Source organism: Silene latifolia, unplaced genomic scaffold (genome assembly GCF_048544455.1).
Source record: "Silene latifolia isolate original U9 population unplaced genomic scaffold, ASM4854445v1 scaffold_119, whole genome shotgun sequence".
Lineage (NCBI taxonomy): Eukaryota > Viridiplantae > Streptophyta > Magnoliopsida > Caryophyllales > Caryophyllaceae > Silene > Silene latifolia.
In genome coordinates this window covers 1,681,782-1,696,764 of record NW_027413127.1, presented here as the reverse complement: position 1 = coordinate 1,696,764, position 14,983 = coordinate 1,681,782, and the positions used below count along the sequence as shown (strand labels likewise).

The 14,983-nt window shown below is 37.9% G+C and overlaps 1 protein-coding gene across 3 annotated transcripts; it reads right to left on the bottom strand.

Annotated features, from left to right (window-relative positions):
* Positions 1–7,802: 7,802 nt before the first annotated feature.
* Positions 7,803–14,926, bottom strand: LOC141637523 (uncharacterized). 3 transcript variants are annotated; one of them, XM_074447000.1, is made up of 10 exons: positions 12,729–14,926; positions 12,379–12,609; positions 12,081–12,285; positions 11,352–11,442; positions 10,855–11,000; positions 10,365–10,608; positions 9,961–10,065; positions 9,470–9,652; positions 8,988–9,189; positions 7,803–8,410 (listed from the first exon to the last, which is right to left on the bottom strand). In XM_074447000.1, the coding sequence occupies exons 2-10, from the start codon at positions 12,545–12,547 to the stop codon at positions 7,926–7,928; spliced, it is 1,830 nt and encodes a 609-aa protein (XP_074303101.1). In that variant the 5' UTR covers positions 12,548–12,609; positions 12,729–14,926; the 3' UTR covers positions 7,803–7,925. The 3 variants fall into 3 exon arrangements, with proteins under 3 accessions (XP_074303101.1, XP_074303102.1, XP_074303103.1); XM_074447001.1 differs by having other exon boundaries at positions 12,379–12,565; XM_074447002.1 differs by having other exon boundaries at positions 12,379–12,565; positions 14,758–14,926.
* Between the last annotated feature and the right edge of the window lie 57 nt (positions 14,927–14,983).

The window sequence follows — 14,983 nt, the reverse complement described above, 5'->3', positions numbered from 1 at the left end:
ATACAGGCTGTTAAATTCTGTTACTGGGTTGTTGCAAGTTTGTTACAAAATGACAGCTGGAAGTTAGTTACTTTTGGCGGGAAATAACCAACTCTTTTGTATATAAATCATAGTTGGACAAGCTGTGATTTTCAGTTCATTTTTGCTAATAATTTCCTTCTTCTCATTTCAATCTCTTTGTAATCTTTCTACATTTCAATCAGTGAAATACTAATTCGAATTCTTTCTTCTTCACAGAATTCCTATTGTATTTTTTAGGGTTTTCTCGAATTAATTCCTGATCCCTTATATCAGTGGTATCAGAGATCCTTCCTGGATTCTCTAATGGCGCCAAAAATCACACGAAACTCTGATAATTCAATTGAAGATTCCTCAAGAACTATGGAAGAAAAAATCAAGAATTTGGGAGAATCAATGATCAACATGGAAGCAAACTTTGGGGAATTTGTTCAATTCATAATCAAGACAAGGTGAAATGCAAGCAATTCGATTCAACAACAAGAATTGGGTGGAAAATTCGATCAATTGAATGCGAGGATGGAACAAATTAAGGTCAATTGGTTCTTTGTAAATGCTAGGGTTTTACGGGTTGGAGAAGGAACCAAGAATTCCTGGCAACAATGAGATCAACACTGAGGTCGCATGAATGGGGTAATTTCTTTAATTCTCGGTCAATTTTGGTAGATTTTCTAAAGTAGATTTTCCCAAATTCAATGGTGATAATGTGTTGGATGGACTTATAAATGTGATCGCTTTTTGAAGTTGATTCCACTTCTGAGAATATTAAGGTTAAGATGGTGTCAATTCATTTAGAGGGCAAGGCATTGTTATGGCATCAATCTTTAATGAAAACGAGGGAATTTGGGAATTGGCCTAGTTGGAATGAATATAAGGTCACCGCAATTGCTAGGTTTGGTACAAATTCCTTTGATGATCCTATGGCCGAGATTATGAACCTTAGGCAATGGGGACGAGAGACAAAGATGTCAAGAGCAATTTGATGGTCTATTGAATAGATCGATCTATCCGAGAAACAAGCTTTGAGTTGTTTCCTTAAAGGTCTGAAAGATGACATTCAAAACACAGTTAGAATGCATAAACCCCAATCTTTAATGGATGCTTTTGCTTTAGCCAAGTTACAGGAGGCCACTGTGTCCTCTTTTGTTAGAAAAAATAGACCCTTTTGGAGAAACCCTTTTCTGTTCTCAAAAAACAAACCATATCCACCTCCAACATATTCACGTAACCACAAATCTAGTGGAAATCGAAAAATAGTTCTTTGCTAGATTGAGTGAAAAGGAGGTAGCAGAGAGACGGGCAAAACACTTATGCTTCACTTGTAATGAAAAATGGTCACCCCGCATAAATGTAAAGCTCGGCCATAGTATGGAGCTTGTGGTTATGGTTGATGAGGAGAAACTACGAGAAGAGGAAGGGGGCGAGAGAAGAGGAAGGAAACAGACTCGAGCGGAGGAGGGCTTACCCCCTCTCATTTCCTTGAATGCTATTAATGGAAATACAACTTACCGGACCATGAGGGTGATTTGGCAAGGTTAGGGGTAATCCCATACATATCCTAATCGATTCAGCAAAGACTCACAATTTTTTTAGATGTCAATATCGCTAAAGTTGGGATGCAAACTTAAGAATACATGTCCTTTGGTTGTTTTAGTAGCTAATGGTGAAACAATCCTAAGTAAATCAATGTGTCCTCAATTTGAATGGGAACCTGAGGCTAAATTTTATACAGATGTTATGTTAGTGCCCTTGGGAGGGTGTGAGATGGTTTTGGGCATACAATGGTTGACATCCTTAGGTCCTGTTCTATGGGATTTTAACCAGCTCAGGATGGAGTTTAAATTTCAAGGGAAAAAACATGTATTGAGAGGTTCTAAAGCTAATGCTACTTTACAGTGGCTAAGTGGGAAGCAATTGGAGAATACTTTGTGCAAACTAGTGGGAGAAAATGAAGTTGCTCAATGTTTTGCTATTAGAACATACTCCCTAAATGAAATGTGTGCAGGAGACCTGGGACAGGAATTACAACCTGAAATTAGTAAAGTGTTGCTGGAATTTGAGGATATATTTGAGGAACCAACTACATTACCTCCTCATAGAACACATGATCATAAGATACATGTAAAAGAGGGAGTATCTCCTGTCAATGTACGACCATACAGATACCCTGTCATACAGAAAGATGCCATCGAACGGATTGTACAGGAGATGTTGGTTAGTGGAGTGGTGAGACCTAGCCAAAGCCCTTACTCATCTCCTGTGGTTTTGGTCAAGAAGAAAGATGGAACTTGAGACTCGTGTGTATAGACTATAGGGAATTAAATAAGAATACTGTCAAGGATAAATTTCCCATCCCTATTATTGAAGAATTATTAGATGAGTTGCGAAGGGTCTATGATATTCTCAAAGATTGATTTAAGGTCGAGTTATTGGCAAATCGAAATGCACCCTGGTGATGTGGAGAAGACTGCTTTTAGAACTCATGAGGGACACTATGAGTTTATGGTTATGCCATTTGGACTCACAAATGCTCCTTCCACATTTCAACATTTGATGAACACTATTTTCAGAAGCTATTTGAGGAAATTTATCCTAGTGTTTTTTGATGATATCCTCATATATAGTAAGAGTTTGAAGGAACATTTGGAACATCTCAGGATAACCTTTGAGATTTTGAGAAAACACACATTGTTTGCTAAAAAATCAAAGTGCACTTTTGAGCATCCGAGATTGAATACTGGGACATATCATATCCCGGGAGGGTGTTGCAGAACCGATAAAGCAAAAATAGAGGCAATGGTGAAGTGGCCAGAACCAACTTCTATCAAGGAACTAAGGGGGTTTTTGGGACTCACTGGATACTACAGGAAATTCATTCGATGGTATGGCATTCTGAGTAAACCCTTGACTAATTTACTCAAAAAGAATGCTTTTGCTTGGAATTCTGAGGCTGCAAAAGCATTTGAAACTCTCAAACAGGCAATGGTTAATGCTCCTGTTTTAGCCCTTCCTAATTTCTCTAAGGAATTCACTGTGGAGACTGATGCTTGTGATGCTTATGGAGCCGTTCTTTCTCAAGAGGGGCATCCAATTGCTTACATTAGCAAGGCTTTTTCATCCAGATCTTTGGCTCTCTCAACTTATGAGAAGGAATTACTTGCGGTGGTATTTGCTGTGGAAAAATGGAAACCTTATCTAATAGGTCGACACTTTGTTATCAAGACTGATCATTTCAGTTTGAAATATCTCATGGAACAAAAGGTCACTACAACCTTTCAAAGTAAATGTCTTCCAAAGTCACGGGATTAGATTATGAAATCAAGTACAGGAAGGGGTGGAGAATGGAGTCATTGATGCTTTATCAAGGGTGACGCCAAAGAACTAATGGCAATATCGATATCTAATATCCACACAGACTTGTTGGCTATGATTTACAAAAGTTGGGAACAAGATGCACAATTACAAAACATTATACAACAAATCGAAAGAGGGAAAAACTCACAGGAGGTATAAGTGGATAAATGATGAGTTAAGGAGGAAAGAAGGTTTGGTAGTGGGCGGTGAAAACTCTCGGAAGAAGATAATTACTCTTTTGCATGACTCTCCTATTGGGGGCATTCTCAGGGTTCAAGCTCTTTGTCAAGAGAATTAAAAGTCTCTTTTCTCGGAAGCATTTATCAAAAGATGTCGAAATTATGTAAAGGCGATGTGGAGTTTGCCGGAGATGCAAACCTTTACTACAACAACCACTGGCTATTACAACCCCTCCCTATCCCCGAGGCGGTGTGGGTGGACATTTCCATGGACTTCATAGAAGGCCTTCCAAAGTCTCAAGGGAAGGACACCATTTTGGTGGTGGTGGATAGGTTAAGCAAGTATGCTCACTTTTTGCTACTAAGTCATCCATTTACTCGCAACTTGAGTCTAACCGTTCTTGGATCAAGTTTTCGGACTTCACGGGATGCCTAAATCCATTGTCGATGATAGAGACAAGGTGTTTTTGAGTAATTTTTGGCAAGAACTTTTCCGCTTACAAAGAAGTGGAATTGAGGATGTCATCTGCCTACCACCCTCAAACTGATGGGCAAACAGAGGTAGTTAACAGATGCTTGGAGAACTATCTTAGATGTATGACTGGTGAACATCCAAAAGAGTGGGCTAAATGGATTCCCTTGGGTCGAGTGGTGGTACAATTCTTCCTACCATTCTCACCGCACAAAAGACCCCTTATGAGATAGTATATGGTCGGTCTCCGTATTCATGTTCCTTATGTTATGGGAGACAGTAAAGTGGAGGCAATTGACCGGAGTTTAAGAGCTAGGGAAGATCATGTCTGAAAATGCTTAGATTTCATCTCAAGAGGGCTCAAGATAGGATGAAAAAACAAGGCGATAAAAGAAGAACTGAAAAAGAGTTACGGTGGGGTGATTTGGCTTATGTTAAACTGCAACCTTATAGACAGCAGTCTGTGGTGCAAAGAACTTGTGCCAAGCTATCTCCAAGGTACTATGGCCCATTTCTGTAGTAGCTAAGGTTGGGACTGGTAGCATATAAGTTTGGAACTACCTCTCAAGCTAAGATACATCCAAAGTGTTTCACATCTCCTTACTCGAAAAACATGAAGGTCCAAGTCCTACAATCGCTCTCTACCCGGGCGTGGATGAATCTGACAAATCGTGAACTCGTAGAAATTATGGGTAGAAGATTGGTCAAGAGGGGTATCTGGAGTTGTGTATGTTCGTGAGATGGGCCAATTCCACCGAAGCGGATGCAACTTGGGAGTCCTATGACGATATGAGGAAGAGATTCCCGACTTGAGTTGGATTCACTTGAGGACAAGCTTGTTAAGGGGGATGGATTGTTATGAGGAATTAATACCAGTGGAAATACAAATACAGTCATTAAATTCATTCAAGGTTGTTGCAAGTTTGTTACAAAATGACAAATGGAAGTTAGTTACTTTTGGCGGGAAATAACCAACTCTTTTGTATATAAATCATAGTTGGACAAGCTGTGATTTTCAGTTCATTTTTGCTAATAATTTCCTTCTTCTCATTTCAATCTCTTTGTAATCTTTCTACATTTCAATCAGTGAAATACTAATTCGAATTCTTTCTTCTTCACAGAATTCCTATTGTATTTTTTAGGGTTTTCTCGAATTAATTCCTGATCCCTTATATCACTAGCACGCCGCCACCACCTTTTCTCCCTAGATTGTGAAATCACTTCATGATTACTGTTAATATACTGTACAACATCCACTTAATTAATTAGCAATTTGGTGCTCGAAAGTGGTCCTAGTCATTAATCAGGTCTTAATCTCGTTTTAGGAAGCAAAAGCTATGAAAAGCTTTTCATTAGATGGAAAGGAATTATTGCCTTTTCCCTAGAAATTAAAGCAACTAACTTTGTTCTCTCATAATTCATTGATACCCTTAATCTCTCTTTACAGGATCCTTAAATACCAAGAATCTACTGTTGTACTATTATATCAAAGTAGTTTGCATCAAATACAGGAACTCTCTTGGTTCCTAATCCCTATGAGGCTCAAAAGATAGCGTAACAAAGCTACGGAGTACTAAGATAAGATTCGACTATTAGACCTGACATATCTCATACCTGATAGATGAATCATCTCAACCAAAACCTTAAGGCGATGGTTGATGCCTAACTATTATAAATATTCCTATTACGCTCCCTCACTCAAATGCCGTTGGGCTTGAAGAGTGGTTAGTTGTGCACCGGCTCCCCCGTACCTTCGAGTTTTTGAGGAGTTTTGAGGTTGCCAGGATTTGAACCCGTGACCTTCGGTCACTCTGGCTCTGATACCATGATAGTTGAACCATCTCAACCAAAACCTTAAGGTGATGGTGATAGTTGAGGCCTAACTATTATAAATATTCCTATTAATACCTACGTCTTAACCACTAACCAAGTCTTCCTTTGTAGCACGAATATTTTCTAGATCAAGACGGGTCTTTCCAAAGTATGCACCAACCAAGTCTTCATTTGTAACATGAGTATTTTGCTATCGATCTTTCCAAATTCCAAATGAGGATTTATAACCTTCAGTCGGCGAACATCTAAATGCCAAGTTCAATAAGGCTTAAAAACAGGTTTGGCAAACATTCTAAATCCTCAAGAAAACCCTTCCACTAAGTCTCAAATAATTGACAATTCCACTGGTTATAAACATTCCTGGCCTCAACAGTAATATTCCCTTTTATAGACTGATGAAAATGGTTGACATAGTTGTATTACTTGTATATACTAATATACAGACAAGGACAAGGACATAAGGGCTACTCGCAACATTTTGACCTAAGGCTTCAATTATTTCTCTAAATAATGAAGCAGACAAGGACATAAGGGCAACTGCCAACAAATCCGTTACAGTTTCAGTGTATCTGGACTTGTTGGAACATAATAATAGTTCTTCAACTTAAAAATAGTATTGCTGTTTTTTTTCCATGCCAACTAGCTCGAGTAAGCGAGGGTATATGACTATACAGTCTGGTGTCTGCAACTCTTGATTTTCATTTGTATTAAAGCTCCTATTTTATAAAATCCATCCTATATATAGTCTAACAAACAAACCTCTCTTAATAAGGAATCTCCGGCATTTTTGCTACTTGGGATTCAAATCCTAACTTCGTCATTGAAAATATACTTTTCTAGTGAGGTTGCAATATTTGACGTCTAAACATTCTAATTAAGTTCAAATGATAAGGAGTCTACTGACATGAAGCATCATTTGAAACCGTCTAGGGCATCCAATTGGGACAAGAAAGGTGAAGAATCAGTCACTCTTATTGTTCAAAAATATAACAAGCAATGTGAAACGCATGAACTACAGAAATATCATAGGAGAGGTATCTGTTAAGAAAGGTAATAAAAAAGAGAGATGGGACGTACCATTGCTCAAAAGTGTAAGGGATCCATTAGAGAGACAATTGCCTTGAGTGCGCTGAAAGCTTTTAGTTTGACATGAAATTACACAAAATAAAGCTGGATTAGTCATTCTTGTTGTTCCTATAGAAAAATGTCACATAATTTTGCAAAACTCACACAAAAAGACAATCAGCAGTAGCCAGTAGGATAAGTACTTACTCCGATTTATCTGATTTTTTACGTTTTTATTATTTTTGGAGTAGTATAATCAAACATAAAGAATAAGATGAATATATGTGAGGAATATTTTAATCATACGTAATGGAAATGAAATGAATAGAGGGAGTACTACTAAAGAATGCAGCCGGATTAGAAACTATATGGATGTCATTGTCCCAGTTTGGTGTCTGGTGTTCAGTGACTGTCATCCACAGTCTGAGAACTAGTCAATATAAAAGTCCAGCAAGAACACTAAGTTCTGCACTTCTGCTTATTAAAATACACTTTGTAATAATAAGAAAGATGCTTGCACGAACGCAAGTGGATACCTTTTAAAGTTGTTCCATTTATTCTATGAACTTTCAGGACCTGCTTAGTGTGACGGTCCTCACGATCCGACCAAAGTGCTGGACCGTGACACTTAGCAAGGCTCGGTATATTTATAGAATAGAAGAAATTTACCTTTAGCAGCCTTACTGTACTTGTGATGAGTTTTCTCCTAGCTTTCTCCAATCACCGCTTGCAGAACTTCATCAATTGATGTATGATCTTGAAGCATTGTACTTCAAAAAATTCAGATGAATCTGTGATCGCTGTATCATTTTAAACGCAAACTCACAACATCATAAGAGTACAGAAATAATATGCACTTGACCCATAACAAGCAACTAACAAAATAAAAATCATCCATCAATCTCTTTCTTTATTGCAATTTCAGTGACGAATTACTCCGAACAATTGAAACTTGGAGATTTATACTATTAGAATACGGAGTAAATTAAAAACACAGTTAAGAATTAATCTATGTGGTTGGTGCGTAATCCATGTCCAAAGGGGAACAATGGGTCATAAGAGGAGTCCCCAACATTCATAGGAAGTTGATCCACGGTTTTGAACCATGTGACAGGGAGTGAACCCTGAAAATCAAAGTCCCCAAAAAGAACATCAGTGATCCCAGCTCCTTCAGTTCCAGGCAAGAATGCAGCAACAAAGACATCCATCTTCTCCAAGAGCTGTGGCTCCACAACTAACGGGCGGCCAGATATCATGATTACAATTGTCGGAATGCTATCACTAACTGCATTTATCAGCTCAGTGCCCTTGAATGGTATTATGAGAGTCTTGTAATCACCACCACATTCTGCATATGGACCTTCACCCACAACGACAACAGCATAACTGAAGTCGTCTATAGCTAAGGTTTCCAATGATGGAAATTCTTCATACATCACTTCCGTGTTCTCTCCGACAGCTCCTTTGATAGCTTCTAATATAGTTGTACCTAAGATTGAAAAAAAAATCGGATTAGCTTGGATAGAGTCCAGTTTACTACAATAGTTCCATATGATTGTTTACAATTGCTTTTCCATTTGATCGTTTTCCCTTTACTTTTTGCAAAGTTTTACTTTGTGCCTTTGGTTTCAATAATTCCACTTTGGTGACCAAAGGTTTTAAGTTATTTCTCACTTTGGTGTTAAAATTTTCATCCAAGTAATCTTTTTGCATATTTATGTAAAATTTCAACTTTTAAAATTTTACTTAATGCTCTTTTTGAGATTCCATCTTGTTGAAAAACATCATCAAGTTAGATGAAGTTTGAGTATTTTATAACTTTGATCAATAAAGTGAGATAATTTTCAAATCCCAAGTTACCAATCTCAGGGAACCGAAATGGAATTAGCTAAACCTCGAGGCACCAAAGTGTAAACTAAAATAGTAAAGTACTAGCTCAATACTTCCCGAACCTCAATCGCATGTAACTCTCTAAAGTCCCGTTTGAAAACAAAAGTAAACAATTAACTAGAACCAAGAGGCACGGGCAACATGTAGAAGACCAACATTATCAATCATATACACACCTATGGTAATTCTACCACTGAGTCCTCGTTTTGTGGCAGTCCACCCTCCACATTGATATCCAAGATTATCAGCATGAGAACCAGCAACAAGGATTTTCCGAGCATTTCTGTTTAATGGAAGTATCGGTTTCTGGGGATCCTTTCCATTCTTTAACAGGACCAAAGATTTGCGGACGGCTTCACGTGCTAATTCACGGTGCAGCTGATAGAACGATGCAAAAGTAAGCACAAAAGTTAGTACAGTTAGGGTACAAGGGCGTTCAACAAGCAGAAACTAACATTAACAGTTGAAATGAAAACATTTCAATGTAAAGTCATTTAACCGATTTTCCCTTAAACAGAAACGCTCGGAAAATGTTAACTGCATTCAGAATTGCTTCTAATCATTCCACTTCCCATACCCATACAATGGGAGGGTAAATGGAAGACATCGATGAAGAAAAAGAAGAAGAATTAAAACTTTAAAAGGAATTAAGATCAACCTTGCAACCAACAGTGTCTATCAAAGACCTGTCACTGAAGGGATACTCAAAAAGGCCAGCAGCAAACTTAACTCTCAAGATCCTTACTACTGCATCATCAACCCTTGACATAGGAATCTTTTCTGATTCGACAAGAAATGTCAAATCCTCTAGGAACTTTTCAAATATTATAGGTACCATAACCTGCAAGTTCAGTAAGTGAGAAACATGCCGGAAAAACTGGTAAAGAAGTTTGATTAAGTGGCAGAGCCAAAATTCAAAGTTAAGGGTAAATGATGATCAGAAATTTTGGGGGGAGGAACGAATTTATAAAGCAATTACAGGAAGTTGCAAAAATGGTGAATTAACAAAATGTTTTTTACTCCCTCTATTTCAGTCAATGAGCTCCATTGTTTGAAATCATCCTCACAGAATAGACAAACGGGTTTTATTGATTCAAATGGAGACAATATGTATCATTGCTCTAGGGAGACACCCGCTTTCATTATTACCATGTCAATCCCAGCATTGATGGCCGTTGAGATACAGAAACGATAGTCTGATGCCCACGGTTCACAAAGCATGTCAATACCTTCCCAGTCTGAAATTATAACACCCTGTAGCAAAGTTCAACACAGGCGACAATAAGCAGTCATATGTTCACATAAAAAATGAGGTTGCATGACTTGCAACTAGAGACTTGAGAGTCTCATGCTGACTGAATACTAGCACCCGCATGCAAGCAATGAAACCAGTTAGGTTACAATGGTTGCAAGTCACTTTTTTTGGGTATAGCCAGAGGCTCATGAGCAGTTTTAATGCTGACTTACATTGAACCAGAAGCATAAGTACTACCTCTCAATGATTATACAAACTAAGATAGCTGACATAGCATAATTGCAAGTATGTTACTGACCTTAAAACCCAACTTGTTTTTCAATACTTCTGTAAGGAGAAAATGATCACCGTGTAGCCTACTGCCATTCCAGCTGGAATAAGAGGCCATCACAGTACAAACACCCTGATCAATGCAGTCTATATAGGGTGCTAAATGGATCCTCTCTAACTCTTCGTAAGACAACATGGTATGCCCCTCGTTTACACCATTTTCTGTCCCTCCGTCGCCAACATAATGTTTAGCACATGCAGCCACGTTGTTTCTGTAACCAAATCTACTAAAGTTAATGTTCTTCGACAATTAAAGTCAAATGGGAACAATATAAATGAGATAGGAGCAGCAGTCAAGTGAGGATATATAATATTAATTCACACCTTGGAACGATAAAAGCGCCTCTGTATTCGGCTTGGGGGAAGGATGTGAACACCCAGCCCCCTTATCTCGCCATGGCAATGAGAATAATATTTACGTGGGTTTGTAAACACTAAGAAGGTCGCCTTTACTTTACCTTCCCTTCACAAAAGGATAACCTTTTGGATGATCTTCTGGTGGTTCCCCCTGCATTCCTGATATAACAGAGGTCATTTTCCTCACTACTTCTGGATCTTCACTATAACTCTCATAGCACCTTCCCCATCTGGGATCTCTTCCAACCTATATAAAGGATATGTCAAAAAATAATAAAAGAAGTATAGTACATCACTTACACTCAGTAGCATATTAGAAATAAGTGGAATATTCAAGTAAAGAAAGTAACAGATAAATTTCTGCATATTTGGAAGAAGAATTTCTCTGAGACACCCGGCAGATAAAGCAATAATAGCGCATAAATGGTCAGATAAATGGAGTTGCAATCTAGCCAACTAAATTAAACATTTTCAGATCAGCAAAAGTCAAAAATGTGCAAACTGCAAGTGATCCATGCATATCATAACAGATTTAACCTTCCTTCGACCGAGAGTAAGAACTACAGTCTATAATACAAGAGGCTAAAATATTACTTACAGCAATACAAGGAGCTAAGTTATAGTGGATTCCTGTAGCCCTTAGTTCCAAAGCAGTTGCAGCCCCAATTCGTCGAGCCATATCTTCATCTCTGTAGAAAAATCCAATGCATAGGGAATTAACTTACTTAGCAGGCAGCAACACTTGCATTATTGAACGAGGCTGGACGCTGGAGAGTACTTCTAGCATGAGACTTCCACTCCCTCCAAGACCACTTTAATGATGACCACACAACAGAAGGTCAAGGTTTCAACCCTAGACCTTGTGCTTGAAATGCTCATTTCTTAAATTATCGGAGCAAGGGGAGCAAACTGATAGTTTATATGCTGAAATGTATATGATTAAAAAAAAACCCAGCAAGAGCGAAAGTGCAGAGCCCTGTCACATCAATGTAATAATACTCCACTTAGGAACGAAATCCCTGCCCTCATTTTTTTATTTCAATTTCTATTAAAAGTGTGTTTTAAATTTGTGTGAAGATCAAATTTGATATAAAACGTGGCTCTAGTGTATTATCAAACTGGTCTAAGGAACTAATTCATGATTGTGTCACCTAAACTAGGCTTAAGCTTGATCAAGCTAGCATTAAGCCCTTTGCTTTCAAACTCACACAGTCACACCGCCTCACCATTAGACCATCTCACTACAACCTGCTAAGCTATTAAAAAAAGGCTGCCTTATGCTCTTAACAACATAAAGGTATTCAAGTACCGAGTGCCGAATACCAACCTAGCAGCACCTATATTGACATTATGAGGGAAAATAGTAGCTCCATAAACACTGTTATGACCATGAACAGCATCAATGCCATATATTATTGGAATCCCCAACCGCGATTCCATTGCCGACTTCTGAAGATTATCAACCATCTCTGCCCATTCTGTCACAGTTGCATTCTCAGTTGGCGCTTTTCCGGCCTCACTGTATACACTTCCTGAACAATTCATCACTTTCTTCTCAGCAGAAGCAAAATTTAAAACAAATAAGTATGAACTTTGACATATCAATATAGTGAAACTAACATTACCTATGCCCAAGTCTTTAAGAGAGGAAGGAGTAGCGACAGTTTGCAGTATCTGAGTCATTTGACCAAGCTTTTCTTTCACTGTCATTCTAGAGAGAAGATCTTTCACTCTTTCTTCAATCGGAAAGCTAGAATCTTTGTATATAAAAGTGTTGCCAGATATTTCAGCCATTTTTGCTGATGTTTTGAGCTTGAATATAATTCAGTTTCACAGAAGATGAGTGCAGTAAGCTTCTGAGCAACGTGAGGGAATATATAGATTTAAGAATTAAACAAAAACGTTCAGTAAAGCAATATTAAAATGCCAAGACTCTGCTGATAACGATACGTACGCACATAATGACAAATATTACCTTCTCCTCTACAAATCAATAAATAGAGCTCCGGTGTACATATATTTTGCCTCCTTCAATTGACATCAAACAACAATACCAACAATACCCAAAATACCTTAAGGGAAACTGTTAATAGCGAGGTTAGGGGATTAGATGTACATAGCCTTGCCCTTGTATTAACCAGGTAGAAGAGACAGTTTCTAAGCAATACTTGAAAAAATTGGCATCCCTGTGAGAGAAATAAGTACAGGTGACCTTTCTCACTTTGGTAATTGCATTTTACTATTATTAAAAACCATGCTTTGTACTATTTGAAAAATTAGAGTATAATAAACTATTAAACTAACATTCATACTAGTAGTAGTGTTACTTCTATTAAGAAGAATGTTTTGTCCTAATGACAAGTTACTGGCTCAGCTTTTGATTAAGCAATGAGCACTATGATTTGATAATAAACTACTCCGTAATTATTAACATAATAAAATTGGAGTCTATTAGTAATTAAATACGGAGTAAGTCACTAGTAAGTAGTACCTGGTGGCATAACTAGTACTTTCGGCTTGGAGGGACCAACATACAGCTCCTTTTCTTTTGCTTTCTTTATTTGTATATATATATATACCTTAAAACTAAAGATAGTTTCCCGAGTGAACTTCAATCACAGACCCAATACCAACATACAAACAATTATGAATTGTAGACGATTATGAATCGTTTTTGGGTTCTTAACTTGACTTGTTCTAATTTACAAAAAGTATTCCCATACATTTTATATTCTCCAGCATCACTCGGATGATGCTCCCTCCGTTCGGTTGAATTCCATACATTTGTTCAATATATGTGAGGTATATTTTAATCAAATGTACAGAATTCAACCAAACGGAGGGAGTAATACCTAATCTAAAGTATTCCCACTTCCTGCCTACAACACATGATCATCTATTTTATCAGTTTAATAACATGCAAGTGCCACAGAAAAATTAAGATCGCCATTGGGGTAAATATATTCTACTCCTGACTGACTTATCACAATTTAATTCCACCAGCTAATAGTACTCGACTTTCGCATTGTTTATTCATCAGGTAAGAACGTTATCTTTATATACGGGTAGTTAAAACTTAAAAGGTGTGCTTGCATTTGAAATTTGGAGCTCAAAATCTGACCCAAGTTCAAGGAGACAGAGCAAAATTAATTTTGCTTTACATAGACAATGTTCTTTATATATTTATCAGGCATTCACCAACAATGTCATCAACAATATACACCAGTAAGGTGGTTTTAGGTATTCAGACAAGTGGGCTAACCAACTGTGATGTTACTTGATCCGTATCCTACATCTTACAAGGGTTGAAGATCTACTAACCTTCCCTATGAATAATTCTCATCCTTGATTACCATCCTCTCGACTAATGTTTACTTATAGACCAAGCTACAATGAGACTATCTTCTAGGTTGTGTTTGGATATTAAAAGTGGAGGGAAATGGAGGGGAGGAGGATGGAGGGAACGAAAGGGGAGGAGAAGGGAGTTTTCCCTCCCAAATCTTTTCTCTGTTGATGGGATTTTAATTTGCGCCGTAGGAGGGAAATGGAGGGATCCATTTTCCTCCAATCCAAATCCCTCACACCTAATTTACTAACCAAACAAAGGATTTTGTCTTCCTCCCTCTCCCTCCAAATACCGCCATCCAAACAAAGTGTTAGGGATACTCGAATTCAACTTTTACCAATCTGCATAAACGTACTCCTTGATACATTACAAGCAAATTCTTGTTCAATGACAAAGCAAATTAACAACTCATTTCAAGCTACCTAAACTTTCCACTGTCTTGTTCATAGAAAGAGCAAATAATTTGAGTTATCTTTATAAAGAAGCCCTCCTTCAGAACTTGCACAAAAAGTTAAAATGGGTTAAAACATAGAGAGCCTTTCAGATTATGCAGGTAGTGAGGCTGCCGATTTCAGACTCTGATCATAAAGTTCCTGAAATATGATACAATTACTAACATGGGTCATCAAGTAAAACAGGAGATTACCATAGTACATACCTGGCCAATGTAACCTCAGTAGAAGCAGCAGACGCTAAAAAGCTAAGGGGTGGAAGACTTGCCAAATCTAATAAGATGATCCCTGTTGTGATGACGAACCAAGAGAGAACAAACTCTGTCTGACCTCGAGAGTTGTTGGACCAAGTTACTTGCTACTATGATCATCCGTAATTGTCTCTGATTATTGGCGTTTGCATGCTTCAAATCCGTGCAAACAAGATGTAGC

Coding starts and splice junctions, on each gene's coding strand:
- LOC141637523 (XM_074447000.1), bottom strand. CDS start 12,547: ATGGCTGAAATATCTGGCAACACTTTTATATACAAAGATTCTAGCTTT. Junction 10,609..10,854: donor TATCCTTTTGTGAAGGGAAG/GTAAAGTAAAGG, acceptor ATTTGGTTACAG/AAACAACGTGGCTGCATGTG. Junction 10,066..10,364: donor AAAACAAGTTGGGTTTTAAG/GTCAGTAACATA, acceptor ACTTTGCTACAG/GGTGTTATAATTTCAGACTG.